At 32.8% G+C, this 15,994-nt stretch overlaps 1 protein-coding gene across 1 annotated transcript; it reads left to right on the top strand.

Moving 5' to 3' along the window:
• Window positions 1-4,033: 4,033 nt before the first annotated feature.
• On the top strand, window positions 4,034-9,116 carry LOC127105915 (heavy metal-associated isoprenylated plant protein 26). Its single transcript, XM_051043128.1, has 2 exons — window positions 4,034-4,214; window positions 8,827-9,116. The coding sequence occupies exons 1-2, from the start codon at window positions 4,034-4,036 to the stop codon at window positions 9,114-9,116; spliced, it is 471 nt and encodes a 156-aa protein (XP_050899085.1).
• The last annotated feature ends 6,878 nt before the right edge of the window (window positions 9,117-15,994 follow it).

Raw genomic sequence — 15,994 nt, 5'->3', positions numbered from 1 at the left:
TTGAATGCGATAAAATAAAAGTTGTTCTGAATTAATAAGAAAGCAATCAGATTTTGTATAGGATCCCTTATTTCTCCCCCGTTGATGTCTAATGCATTACATGAATGAGAATTTTATTATATTTTCACGACGAATTAACCCAACCACTATACTCAATTCCTTGGTGTATAACTCACTAATTACCACTCGGTGTCTTTTTTCCCTATTCAACCATCGTAAGTGAAATTAAGCGATGCACAAAACGTTAACTCAACTGCCACTACTCGGGGCCTCCTATCCCCATTCAACCAGCATAATTATATCAATTTCCCTAGTTCCAACATATAGACTAATAATCAGTATTCCCTATATGCCCAAGATCATATTAAAAGAGTATCTCATATAAAAAGTATTAATCAAAATAAGCTATTGAATAGATATATAACTCCAATTATTCATGAAATGACAAATTAAACCTATGTCCAAACAGGTTCAAAATATGTTTAGAGATGTTTAACTACTCATAACGATACAATCAAATACCAATTGATTAGATGAAGATCGTATCAGAAAATCCTTGAAGTACTAATCTCAAATGACTTTCAATGCTCTCAAAATTGTCCTCTTGATGCTTTTTACCGTCACTTTCAGTCTAAAACGCAGATTCTGACAGTTGAAATGATTAGTTGACCTCAATGCATCACACCTAAACCATAGATTTTGATTCACTTTAGTTGGAAAAATGATGAATTCATGTTGTCAAGGTTTCATGTATGTTCAATTGAGATCAAACAGTCTATATTACAAAATCAGTATGTTTACTATTTTAAAAATTCAAAATCATATTAAATATGAATCATCCAACCTTGTTCAAACCATTATAAATATTGTGACCGCGTGAATGCGGCAAAATGCCAACTACAGCTAATCCAATTTCCTAAACCACAACACATTTTTTTTCATTACATAGACTTGTTTCTAATTCTATTTTTTTTTTTTTTTGATACTTTATAAAAAGCTAAAACAAAAAGTAAAGTGAAAGGACACAAATTTGAAAAATCTATCCTACATGATTATAATAGATATGGTGGTTCTAGAGGTGAGAATGAGGCTTTTTCATATGGATTTGGCTAATGAGGCGGCACCAGAGGTGATTTTGGAGAATTAACACGGATCAAATATTGAATATTTAAATATTGAATATTTGATATCTATCATGAAAAAATTACAATAAAATGGTTTGATCGGATGTTGTTGTAAATATGAGAGTTTCACTAGTGGTCGTTATAATTTTGGTGGTTTCGCTAGTGGTCGCAAAAGTGGATCTATGAACTTTGACTCAACTAAAATCGTTGAAGATATTTGTTTGTTTGTGTTTTATATTTATGTCGTAAGCATTGCTAGAGACGAAACATACACTAACAATGGTTGTTTGATAATAACTGACGGTTTCCAATCAAATCTTTAAGATTTATGGTTTCTTCTTTTGGCTTGTTTTCTATAGTTCTCTTGAGAGCATATTTTTATTTCAATTTTTCATGTGAGTTTTTGAATGAATTAGAGAACTTTTGAGATATTTCTTTGAAAGCAAGCTGTGAGGATTTAATTTGCTCACCAATAACTATTTTATTGTTGAAATATGTTTCTTTCTCCTGAGATAATTTATGAAAAGAGTTTTGAAAAAATTCTTTCTGATTTTGTTGTTGATAAGTGTATGAAGGGCCATATAAAATATATGAATTTGAATTGAAAATAGAATATTATTGATTTAAAGAATGAAATTACCGATTGATAGTTTTGAGAACAAGAACATTATCAAAACTAAAGAAAAATAAAATATTCTAAAAACTAAAAAGACGATAAAATTATCTAATAAAAATAACTTTATTTAATTTCATCATATATTTAAATATATTAAAGACTATATATATAAATTTAATATTTAATTATAATTTTCCGCTCTAACCTGATATTTTCCGCACATTACATTTTATAATTGTACCACTTTCTTATATAATAATATTTTTCAATATATTATTTTAGATAATCTAAATCCGTATTTTCTATATCATGTTCTATTACTATTTGCATTGAAGATGATATGATTTATTTTGTTAATAAAAAATATATGACTATACAACTCACATAATTGATAAAAAAAATTAAAATAAATAATCATATATTTGTTTCATTTTTTATCATAAAATAATTATAAATGATCCATATTATCATATATTTTAAATACAATTTCATTCACACAATGCTTATGAATTTAACAATCATACGACTATACAATTCATTTTATAACTAAAAATCATATTAGTGTGTTCAACTATTCATAATAAAAACTCATGTGATATTTGTTACTTTCTATTTTTTATCAACTATATATTCTAATTTTTATTATTATAAGTCGTTTGAGAAAAAGTTTATACCTTTATTAATAATTTATAAAATATTTTACAATATCAATGAATTATTAATGTTATTTTTTATATTATATTTTTAAGTATTTGTTATTTTCTTTTTTTTTTCAATTCTTTAAACTTATCTTTAATATATGACAATTTTATAAAATCTTTTATAATTTTCTTTTATAAAACAGTAATTATATTTTTTAGTATGTGTAAATTGGATGAATGAAATAGCTTAATTGCTATTTACTAATTCGACTAAATAAATGTGAGTTATTTATAATTTAAAAAATGTAGTTTTGTTTTAAACTTTTCCAGACACTATATTTTATAATCCTATATTTTTTATATTGTAATGTTTGACTATACACTCTCTTTCTTAATTTATACATTTTTCACCTTAAATTTCCATATTTCAAATTTTATTTGTAAATTAAGCATAATTAAGAAACATTGAACGATAAATCTGATCCACTTAACCATTTCAAAGTTTCTATTACCGCATTTAAACCTCATCATCAATTGCTCTAAATCTGCAAACTGCATGCAACTGTATCCAATACCTATCATATCTTCATATAGCCAAAAATGGATCACTTATAATATACTTTCTTATTTTAAAACTAACAAAATAAATACTAATTTACAGTAATGCTCCAACAAAGAAAAATATATAATAATAGGTTACTATTGCATAGATGTTCAACTTCCATTACACATTCAAAATCCAGAAAACACAACAATAAAAAAAGCAACATACCAAAACAAACAAACTACTTAGTAGGCATGATTAAATATAAAAAAAACCAAGTTGAACAATCTCTGCAGCATCACTCAATTCTCTCCGCTTTCATCATCATCTGAAGAAGGTAACCTGTTCAAATCAAATTTTCTTATCCTTCTTCATTTTCATCATCAGCCGCTTCAAGTGGTGCTGGTTCATTTTTCTATTCCCACTCTGTGATGGTGGAAGTGGTGGTCCAAGTGCTGCTGCGGACCCCACTAGTTGGCTTCTCTCTTTTCCTCCACTGCCGTCGCCGGCAGAAGGCCCTTCCTCTGCTACAAGGAATTGTGATTGTGTGTGGAAAATGTGAAGCGAATGTGAAGTATTTATGTTGATGAAAAATGGAGGATTAAGTTTACGTTACACTAAATTTATAAAACGCAATCATTTGCGAAACGATGCAAACATGCAATATTTGATTTTGGTGGTGTCTTTTGGGGGAATTCATAAAACGCAACCATTTGCGAAACGATGCAAACATGCAGTATTTGATTTTGGTGGTGTCTTTTGGGGGAATTCATAAAACGCAACCATTTGCGAAACGATGCAAACATGCAGTATTTGATTTTGGTGGTGTCTTTTGGGGGAAAAGGTGGCTATATTCCATGTATACTAGAAATCAAATATATAAGATAATATTATTTGTCAGAGAAATCAGAAAATCATTATTCCTTTACGTTTTTAAATTGGAATATTAAAATTTTCATTTGACTGAAAAATAAATAAAGGTATCTTTGAATTTATGAATTAAATTTTAATACAGCAACATCATCAAACGGTTATACACCATCTCTATAAATATTGAACTCTGAAGTAGAATTTGTAACACAATAACATCATCAAACGGTTATACACCATGGGTGCTCTTGATCACATCTCCGACCTCTTTGACTGCTCTTACCGAAGAAGTTCCAAATACAAGAAAAAGCGCAAACAATTCCAGACGGTGGAGGTGAAAGTGAAGATGGATTGCGAAGGATGTGAGAGAAAAGTGAAAAAATATGTGGAAGGGATGAAAGGGGTGACACAAGTGTGTCGCAGCCTAAAAAATATAGTGTGCGAAGAAATAACCGGCGAAAAAGAAAATGATAGAAGAGTCGCCACCGTGCGTTATTTATCCCAAAGGAGGGAAAGGAAACGCTCGAAGTAAACCTGGAGAAAGGAAAGGAAAAGACAAGGTCTCGCAACCAAATCTTGGGTTCGGGAGTCGATTATACGAAGGGAAGGTATTAGCACCCCTGCACATCCGTAGTACTCTACGGGATCCACTCTTGTTGTTCTTGTCTAAAGGGTGTGCGTATATCTAATGTACTATTTACTAAAAAGGAGGTCAAAAGAAAATGACTCGCACGGATGTCGCATCCACTGCATACGTATCTCATCTGAATATGAGAATCAGAGCCTTCGTAGCTCGGCTACCTATGGGTGAAAGAGAAGTGTGCTCGCTAAGACATCGCGTCTTATGCCTACGTATCTCATCAGGAATGAGAATCAGAGCAAAACGTAGTTCAGCTAACTACGGGAATAAGGGTCTCGATTGCCACTAGGGCAAGAGAAAGGGAAGGTCTCGATTGCAACGAGGGCGAGAGAAAAGAATCGCGACAAGGGCGAAAGCAAACAAAGATTAGTTGTTAGTCGTTATTCAAAAAAGGAACTCGACAAGACATCACATCTTGTGCCTACGTATCTCATATGAACATGAGAATCAGAGTTGCCGTAGTTCGGCTACCTAGGGATTGCCATCTGAACACGGACTTACAAAGGAGGACACCAGTTGTGTCAAAGGAAAGTGGGCAATGTGTTCACGTCCTAGCAGCAGGTGTCGCAGCTCGCTGAATCGAGTCTTAGGCAGTTACCTCTTTGCAATAGAACGGACTACATGCCACAGGATCGGAGACGCACTGAAGGTCTAAAAAAAGGGGAAGCTTTGCCCTATAGTTGTCATGCAATATGGACCTAAGTGTTAGGATTTACAAATGGGAATATCTACCTAATGTTAGCATGCAAAGAATAAGGGAATTCTACCTATGTTATCCTACAAAAGAATAAGGGAATTCTACCTATGTTATCATACAAAAGAATAAGGGAATTCTACCTATGTTAACATACAAAAGAATATGGGAATTCTACCTAATGGGTGCTACCTAAACGGAACAAGAATCGACGAATGGAGCAAGGTGAGGGTAAGGGTAGATGGCGATGCATGAAGCAATCGACTTATAGGTGGTAGATGGCGATGCATGAAGCAATCGACTTACAAGAGAAATGACGATGCATGAAGCAATCGACTTACAAAAGGATGGATGAATACGTGCTGGTTATGTTAAGTTTGAAAAATAATTACTCGACGTTGGATCGAGGTTTTGATCTTGTTTTGAAATGGTTATCGGATGTTTGTTTTAGTTCTTGTATTAACAGATGAATAAAGAATGAAAGAATAAACATTATACACTTCATGGTAGAGGGGTACATTTGTTATGAATGGGGATTGTTCATGGTAATCAAACAATAATAATATGTGCCTCATACAACATACAAGTAGGCAACAGTTTAATCGAGTCAGATAAATAAACAAGTATATGGTCAAATCAAATAATCAAAGAATGAAATGAATGAGCATTAGACAATGCATGATAAGTGTAAACATGTTAATCAATCAAACAATAGAAGCATGGATGAAAGAAACAAGTATAAAAAATATCAAATGAATCAGACAAGTAAAATTATGCACACAAAGGATCAATGAATAATTTAATCGGGAAATGATGCAAAGATCAAATAAAATCAAGATTAAAGGCCTCTAATATGTGGCATGTGAGATGAACAAGGGAGGATCAAAAGATCTCTTCAATTGCTCTAAGCAATCCCTATGTCAAACATCAATCATAAAAAAGTCAACTGTAAAGTCAAGTCAACTTAAAAATTATCAAATAAATAGTAAATTAATTCAATAAATTATGAAAAAATAAATTAAATGAGGTGGGGTCAGGACATCATCATCCCCCAAAAAGATTTCAAAAATAATGAAAATTGGTTATTGAATTAATTGAATCAAAACAGAAGTCAAATGAAAAGTCAACCAAGCAAACTAGGTAAAAAATAAATCCAAAATAAATTAAAAATGGGAAATAAAATTCCAAGAAAAGGTCAGGTTGACCATGAGACATTGGTCAACCTTCATCCCAAAAATCAGAAGTTAAAAATAATTCTAAGTCATGAAAATAAAATAAATGCAAAAAAGTATGCTTAAAAGAACCACTTGAAATAAACAATTAAAATAAAATATTAACATTAAATAAAATATGAAAATAAAAATTAAATAAATTAAATAAAACATTAAAAAATATAAAAAACTATTTTTTGGTATTTTTATGAATAAATAAAAATATTTTATTAATTTAAAATGAAAACAGAAAAATAAAATAAATTGAAAAAAATAAAATGAAAATGAAATAATGAAATGTGATGGGCCATGAGTGCATGGGGTGTGGATAGCGTCTGAGCGCATGAGAGGCCCGACCCAAACGGTTATTGCAGCGTGACCAAAAAATAAATGTTCAGCTTAATGAAGTCTATGTAGCACGTTGAATCAATTGGCCATGTGAAGTAAGTCACAAAAGACAAAACAGTGGAATGGACGAACATGATCAAACGCACACGCGCGATCCAAGGGACCACCGAGCGACACATGTTATTTCTTCATGCAGCATGCAAAGAAAACGTAAAAGCCATGCATTAATGCTGAAAAAACGTGAAAAAACGTGAAAAAACGCAACAATTTCTTCCAACCTTCCAACTAACATATCTCCCTCTATAGTGCTCCAAATGGGATGATGTAAAAAGAGATTGATTACCTAGTGGAGAAAGTCCACTGCTTCTTGTTGGGATGAGAGGAAAGAGAAGGAAGATACTTCAATGGTGTTGCAAACTTGAAGAATGGAAAATAGAAGTGAGAAACAACCTTGCCTTTGCCTTGCTCTTGCTTAGGTCGAAAATGTAGCAGCCTCCATTCTGATTAGGGTTTTAGGAGTTTATATATGTAGGGTTTTAAGTGTTTGAATGGGCTTAAGTGTGTGGTTTTGGTTCATGAGCAAAATGCCACAAAAGGTGAGGTGTGAAATGAAACTCTAAATGTGGAAAAGCTTAAGTGAGTGAACATAAAATGTACATGGCCAAATGAGGAAAACATGTGTTGGTTGGTTTGTGCAACATGGCATGATTTTTTTTGGAAATAAGTTCAAGAGGGTGACTTTATGACCTTGTAACTTGATGAGAACATGTCCAAATGGCAAAGCAATGCAAACAGTAGAAAGAGGGCATGTAACTTAACATTTTTCATGTTGAACACATCTTGAAATGGCGAGTGGAAAGAGGTGAAAAATGGCCATAAAGTTCAGGTCTCATGGCTGCAAAATGGTTGGGCCAGTTTGGCCTAAATGCTGTCAAAAAATTCAGCCTATGATACCAACTTTAGATGAGTGTATCTTCCAAACCAATGATTCAAATGGGATGATTCCAAAGGGATGTGAAAGAGGACATAACAAGGTAAAACTGTCATGAAGAAAGTATTTTCAAAAGATGTCTTGAAGTGCAAGAAAACTGGCCCATAAGTCTTGACAAATTTGGCAAATTTTGGACTTAGAAAATTTTCTAAGTGTCCTAAAATAATGTCTTACTTTGACCAAGCATAACTTTCTCAATTTTAATCCAAATGAAACAAACGTTATATCTCTAGAAAGCTTGGAAAAAAGGAACAACTTTCATGTTGGAGAAATTTTCAAATGGAGCTTTCATCTTGATGGAAAATTGGCTTAAAGTGGGTGCAAAAACCATAAAAACTTGCCTTAAATGGAAAGTCAACTATTTCCAAATTTAGTAACTTTTCTAAATCCTGATTAAGCGATGAATCCATGATCCAACCTTGATCAAATTTCACCTGTAGGATCCCTTAGGCATGAATTTTAAGATTCCACTTTCAAAATGTTAGGAGTTGACTTTTCTGACCCCATAGTTGACTTTTCCCAAATTGTCTGATTCCCGATTCCATTGATCAATTGAAGCACCTCTAGATCAAATAAAGAGCTGATTTTTTACATGCAGACCCTTGTGGACATATGGAGGGCCATGGAAATGAGTTTCACCAAAGGAATCAGAAATAAACCGATTTTATACCAAAACCTAGTTTTAGGGCAAAGATGACTAGGAACTGATTGCACTGATTGCCAATGGATCTTTGTGAGATAATTGTGAATCTTCCTAGGCCAAGATGCCTCTATAATCATGGCATGAATGAGCCCCTTCACTTCCAACCAAACCTTTCCTGTTGCAGATAGCCGTGAAACCCTGATTTCTGGTTAACTCCAGATGCACACTCTGAGAGCTTTGAATCTTCCATTGATGAAACTGAGGACCATAATAAGACATATGGACCTCCTTAAGACCCTTGAGACTTTTATATTTGGAGAATGAAGTTCAATTCTCAGTCTTGCCTTGTGTGGGCTCCTTCTGGTTAAGGAGTGGTCAATCAAACCCTGATTTCCAAGTCACTAATGCAGTATGCAATGAGTATGACCTAGTATGATGCTAATGCAATCCCATGCTTTCCATGAAAAAGTGAAGGGTAAATTTTGGGGTATTACAAAGTGGAAGTTGACCGGAAAGCAAACAAGGTAACCGTTACGGGTTACGTAGAGCCTTCCAAGGTGGTGAAACGAATCGTGTATCGAACGGGGAAAACGGCTGAGATATGGCCTTACGTTCCATACGACGTGGTTGCACACCCTTATGCTCCTGGTGTTTACGACAAAAAAGCACCTTCCGGTTACGTTAGAAACGCTTATGATCCTAACGTTTCTAGCCTCGCAGGTGCTAGTTCTACGGAAGATAGGTATACTACTGCTTTCAGCGATGATAACCCCGCCGCATGCGCCGTCATGTGATTCCCCGTAGACGCCACAACTATCGACAGTATATAACATAGTCTGTCTGTTTTTTTCGTATTCTTTAATTTGCTTTTAGTTTAGTTTGCCTTTTCTATTATTGTACTGTACATTCGCGAAGAAAACAAAAAAAAAAGGATTGGAGATGGGAAGAAGTACCGTGGTGTTATGCGGTTCAGCGTTCATGGTCGGAGTAGGAACTGAGAGAATTGGTGTAAGGTGAACGGTTACAGTGGTTGTGTGATTTTATATTGAACCGAACAAGTAATCTATGGTTTGTTGGTGGAAGGAAATAAGTATTATGGAAGGTTGTGCTGAGAGTCTTAGAAGATGAGAAAAGGTGTTGTGAGGTGAAACTTCATGAAGAAAAGAAGAACATCAAAACTTATTCATAATGGTGGTGAGATGATATTTTACATGAAGCAGAATTTTGTTATGGTGTTGGTATAGTATGTACATGAATAATGGTGGGATGAAAAGAGATAAAAGGTTTTTTTTGTGCAGTAATGAATGAGAAAAGGGTTAGTGAGGTAACGTTGAGGAGGGGAGTATTTGTCTGAGTAAAAAAAATTGAATGTGAAGATGATGATGGATGTGAAACCAGAGGGAGGACGAGGCTGAGAACCTAAAAAACAAACTTTTGTTTTTGTTTTTTTGCTATCTTTTGAAATGAATGAGAGGATCAAAGTGAGTTGAGAGGCGCGGCGTTATCGGTCCCCCCTTCTTGTTCATGCATTGGCCCCTTATATAGGATGACAACTAGGGTTTTTATAAATAATAAAAGTCTAAAGTCCCCTTTGAATATTTGTTTAAGAGACTAAAATAAATAAAACTAAATGAATTAAAATAAAAATAAAAACACAAAAAAAAACATAACTAATCCTATTTAAATATTTTGAACATTTTATCGTAAAAATAAAAATTGAAAGACTCAAAATGAATAAAAGTCACACGCAAAATTGCTCAAAAAATTAAATTGAATGTATCAAAATCATCAACATAAAATAAACTTCCCGAAAACATACCGGTTTTGATCAAATTTTGAAATAAAAGTGATCGGCTAAAAGGCTCAAGCTGATTACAATGCGATAGAAAAAGTAGTAAAAAAAACGAGCACGTCAGGTTAAACTACGCGAACAGTAGATTAATAGAATTGATGTATTCATGTTCAATTTTGAAATATTCGTCAATTTATTTCACGTGCATTTGAGAATTAGTTTGATCGATCTGTTTGTAAATCCGAAAGTTTAATCTAATTGACATTTTGGGCACTATTAGGGATGAAATGCATGTTATGCTATGTGGATGATACGAATGTCACGGCGTATGTATCGATTCAATGGTTCAGGGTCAAAATTGGGGTATGACACTTAGAGGCTGCTGTTTAACAAGACAATAATTGTGCAATTATAAAAAGTAACGATAGAGGGAGGGGTTTGAGTTTGAATGCGATAAAATAAAAGTTGTTCTGAATTAACAAGAAAGCAATCAGATTTTGTATAGGATCCCTTATTTCTCCCCCGTTGATGTGTAATGCATTACATGAATGAGAATTTTATTATATTTTCACGACGAATTAACCCAACCACTATACTCAATTCCTTGGTGTATAACTCACTAATTACCACTCGGTATCTTTTTTCCCTATTCAACCATCGTAAGTGAAATTAAGCGATGCACAAAACGTTAACTCAACTGCCACTACTCGGGGCCTCCTATCCCCATTCAACCAGCATAATCATATCAATTTCCCTAGTTCCAACATATAGACTAATAGTCAGTATTCCCTATGTGCCCAAGATCATATTAAAAGAGTATCTCATATAAAAAGCATTAATCAAAATAAGCAATCAAATACATATTATCGCTCATATGCACTTAGCCGACCAACAAACAAATGACCTTATAATATATCAAGTAAATTATGGTTGTGAGGTCCATATTTTACATTAATCTTCCATCCAGAACCATCTTTCGAAGGTGTTGACTTGATTTTGAATGAACAACCATATTTCTTAGTAGTACTTTGTGTTGCATTATCCACTTCCTTGTATTTTCCATCTTTATCACAACTAAATATTACTTTGTGACTTCTCTTTCTCTTACTTGTTTCAGTATCTGAACGAGTTATGGTAACAATCATTTTATGTTTGATTCCAACCTCCTTAATGCATCCTGTCACCTCTTTTTGTGTATAAAATTTATGTGAATTTGAGAATGCATCAGTAGTATCTACACATATTTGATTTTTTTAATCAAATATCATAAAAGAGATCTCCATATTTGTGAAACATAAAAAAAAGTTGAAAAATGTATATGAGATTACTTAGAGTCAAGTTATTTGATGCATAAAATGACATGTACCAAAAACTTATATCCAAATGTAAGCCAAGAAATTCCAAAAGGGGAAATTCGAAAGATAAACCAGCTGAAATTTCTGCAGACCTAAGACAAAGTTAAGATGTCTTTCGATCAAACATTTTGGAAGAAAAAGCAACAACATTCGACATTGAGAAGTCTGGTATCGGACTTGACACATGGAGACCAATTGAAGGCTAGTCAGGCATGCAAATATGACATGGATACCAATTGAAGGCTAGTCAAATTTTAAATTGAAGTAATTGTCTTTTGCCTACCACTTTTACATTTATACGAATAAATCCTGTTTCTATTTAAGTTATTCTTTACTTATTTTCTTTACCATCCAAGTATTTAGTTTCGACCCAGTCGAAATCATTTAGTTCATTTACTTTCAAAACTTGATTGCTTTACTAAGATAATCAACATTCATTACAAACAACCCGACAACATTAAATTCTCTTTTTCCATAAAATTAGCACAAACTAGCCCTATAATTTACTAGTTTGATCCTTCAAACAAAAAATTTAAAACTAAGTAATTGTTTATCAGGAACACGGATAAACCCCAAATTATTTAGTATAGGTTATACCATTGAATAAATATGTTATATGTTATTCGGTAAACAAAACATTAAACCGGAAAACATGATATAAACTTATCCCATAAAAGAAAGATACTTACCTAATATCTTTTCTAAAATTTATCCAGGAAACTAGTGTAGGATTCAAATTCATCATTTTTGAAAAACTAAAATAAAATGGTAAAGTAGTTGATATGTTAAAAAAAAAGATAAAATGAGAATATTTTATAAGTTGTAGGGGGAGGAATAAATCTAAGTGTATGGGATAATTTTTTTAAAATATGTCTGTATCCAAATTTATTCACATTTTTCTCTCGTAGTCCAATAAATGTAATATATTCCGTGAACAAATCTATGTCTAATGGATAGTTTTTTTTACCACTATACGCAACATTTTCAATAAAATATCCAAACTAACCAATTTTTTAACTAAAATTTTAATATACTTCACTTAAAAAAAAAGGACGTGCTAAAACAATTGTCGCTTGTTCCTAATTTCAATACGGCGAGGCAATCGTAGGAAGTGGCATATTTTTATAACACATATTTTAATTTTCTGCAGAAATATATTCTTAGAGAAGGAAAATTATTACTAAGAAAACTTCTGCAAATTTTAATAAAATCCATATTTTTCAAAACATATATTTGGAATTTTCGCAGGAAATGTCGTAGAAAATAATTTCGCAGAAAACTAAAGTATCCACAATAACAAGTTGCAATCAAATAACATTATATGATTTTGAGTGTACACCAATGTAACTACTTAGAATCACAATAGCAGAAAAAAAATGCATTCAATCATTAGAAAATTGTACTAAGTATACAGGATCTACAATTTCCATTATATTTACAATAACAGGGACATTGTGTTATTGTTAGAGGGTGAGATGGTGAAACTAAAACTTAAGCAGCTTAATAAATCACATGACATCTAAATTAATTAAAGACAGTGCTACTAATTCAATCCATGTTATCTCAAAGCAGTACCAAAGGAAATTAAAGTGAACAAAAAAAAACTATGTATGATACTTATTCCCAACCAATCAACATAATACCGAAGGGTTATCTAAACCTAACTTATAATTCATCTTAAACAAGTTCATAAGAGGTTCCTGTTATCAAAACAAATTAAATCCAAAAAAGGGTTCCCATGTAACTTATAATTCCTTGACATTAAACAACAATATAATTAGGTTTTTTTAATTCAAATCCTAGTAACTAATACCTACACATTAATATCAAAACCTACAGAAACTAATACTATTGAGTGTATTTAATACAATTGTATGTTTTATCTGTACTTAATTTAATCGACCAGTTCAAACAGGTTGAACTTGTTGCAATGTAGAGCATGGTATGTTTTAAAACCAATTTAGATCCAAAGACAAAAAAAAAATTACACCAGAAACTAGAAACCATAGTTTAAACCTCAAATTCATACAGTAAGACTCATTGAAAACAACACCTACCTTATAAAATGAGTTAAAAACCTGAAGCATCAACAATTGTAAAATAAAATTTAGTAGTATGTTGTCAACAAGTGATCATATTTGCAGGATATATCTAACTATATCCTTTTCCTGGTTAGTCTTATGGGTGAATAAAATTCAAGTTTTATAATTAACTCTAACCAAAAAATGACAATGAAATCCTAATGAAAATTTGGCCTACTCAAATCAAGGCTAATTGTTAAAACAAAAACTATTATATAAACTACGAAAATAATTGCTACTAGTACCACTGTTCTTGTATCCTTTCATAGCTTCATCTTCGTTTGAATTAAGTGCAGAGATACTGCATGAACATCATTAAACGTGTTCAATTCAGATTCACCAGTTCTTGAAATCCTTTCATAGCTTCATCTTTCAACTAGTGTTGCTAACAGTGAATTGCCAAAATATCAGTTTGATCAAATCTTACTACTACACAACAGTGATACAGTGCTGATATAGCCACTACTTGAAAACATAGTGTAATACATAGTGTTCCATATTTCAAATTTTGTTTGTAAATTAAGCATAATTAAGAAACATTGAACGATAAATCTGATCCACTTAACCATTTCAAAGATTCTATTACCGCATATAAACCTCATCATCAATTGCCCTAAATCTGTAAACTGCATCCAACTGTATCCAATACATATCATATCTTCATATAGCCAAAAATGGATAACTTATAATATACTTTCTTATTTTAAAACTAACAAAATAAATACTAATTTACAGTAATGCTCCAACATAGATAAATATATAATAATAGGTTACTATTGCATAGATGTTCAACTTCCATTACACATTCAAAATCCAGAAAACACAACAATCAAAAAAGCAACAAACCAAAACAAACAAACTACTTAGTAGGCATGATTAAATATAAAAAAAAAACCAAGTTGGACAATCTCTGCAGCATCACTCAATTCTCTCCGCTTTCATCATCATCTGAAGAAGGTAACCTGTTCAAATCAAAAAATTTTATCCCTTCTTCATTTTCATCATCAGCCGTTTCAAGTGGTGCTGGTTCATTTCTCCTATTCCCACTCTGTGTTGGTGGAAGTGGTGGTCCAAGTGCTGTTGCGGACCCCGCTGGTTGGCTTCTCTTTTTTCCTCCACTGCCGTCGCCAGCAGAAGGCCCTTCCTCTGCTACAAGGGAGCGATTCAAATCAACAATAAGTCCTCTAACAACATGTTGCACTTCTTCATCCACCTGATTACCACCATCACATGAAAACAATCAACCACATAAGAAAAACCACATTCATATAAATGTTCAATTAATCCAACAATCACATAAACATAAAAAAAAAATAGTTTTATAATAATCTTAAACATACTTTCAATTAAATATTTATTATAAAACTATAATCTTAAACATACTTTCAATTAAATATTTATTATAAAACTATATTTAGTATAAAGTCATATATGTATATGTATATATATACCCTCAGCCGCACGCAATTGTGGTGGTTCAAAAGTAGGTGGCGGAAAGAAACCACGGTGCAGGCGTTCGAGATGTTTTCGCATGTGTCCAAACGCTGCCTTCCCTGTCGCAAACTGTCTTCTACATTATGGACAAGTTGGAGTTCCTTGAGGAGGGTTTCTAACTTGATTACTTTTTCTTTTCTTCGAGCCCTTACCACTACCACCAACACCACCACCACTTCCCATCACAGGCACATTTGCACAGTCCGCAGTAACGGCGATCACCAGAGGCCTAGAGGCATCGCCATCCTGGTCTCCGCCGTCTTCATTACCACCATCACCACTTTCATTTCCGTATATTTCATCATCACCCGCAGTTAACTCAGCCCAAACTTCCTCAACAGTTTTCATGATAACATTTTCCAAAGAACCCTCGGCCTCAAGGATAGGGTTTGTTTCAGTAGGAGTGTTATCATGTTCAGATGGAGAGTGTGGAGGGGAAACCGGGGGAGAGTTGTTTGGGGTAGAATTTGTGTTCTTGGAAGGGTCCATTGCGATGATGATGATGTGATGATGATAATAATACTAAAAGAGAAAAATGAGTGAGAATTGTGATTGTGTGTGGAAAATGTGAAGCGAATGTGAAGTATTTATGTTGATGAGAAATGGAGGATTAAGTTTACGTTACACTAAATTCATAAAATGCAACCATTTGTGAAACGATGCAAACATGCAGTATTTGATTTTAATGGTGTCTTTTGGGGGGAATTCATAAAACGCAGCCATTTGTGAAACGATGCAAACATGCGGTATTTGATTTTGGTGGTGTCTTTTGGGGAATTCATAAAACCCAACCATTTGCGAAACAATGCAAACATGCGGTATTTGATTTTGGTGGTGTCTTTTGGGGGGAAAGGTGGCTATATTCCATGTATACTAGAAATCAAATAAATTTTTTAACTAACCAAATTTTTAACTAAAATTTTAATATACTTCACTTTTAAAAAAAAGGA

This window comes from Lathyrus oleraceus, chromosome 7 (genome assembly GCF_024323335.1).
Source record: "Lathyrus oleraceus cultivar Zhongwan6 chromosome 7, CAAS_Psat_ZW6_1.0, whole genome shotgun sequence".
NCBI classification, from domain to species: domain Eukaryota; kingdom Viridiplantae; phylum Streptophyta; class Magnoliopsida; order Fabales; family Fabaceae; genus Lathyrus; species Lathyrus oleraceus.
Note: the sequence above shows the minus strand (reverse complement) of the source record. Positions and strands in the feature narration are given on the sequence as shown.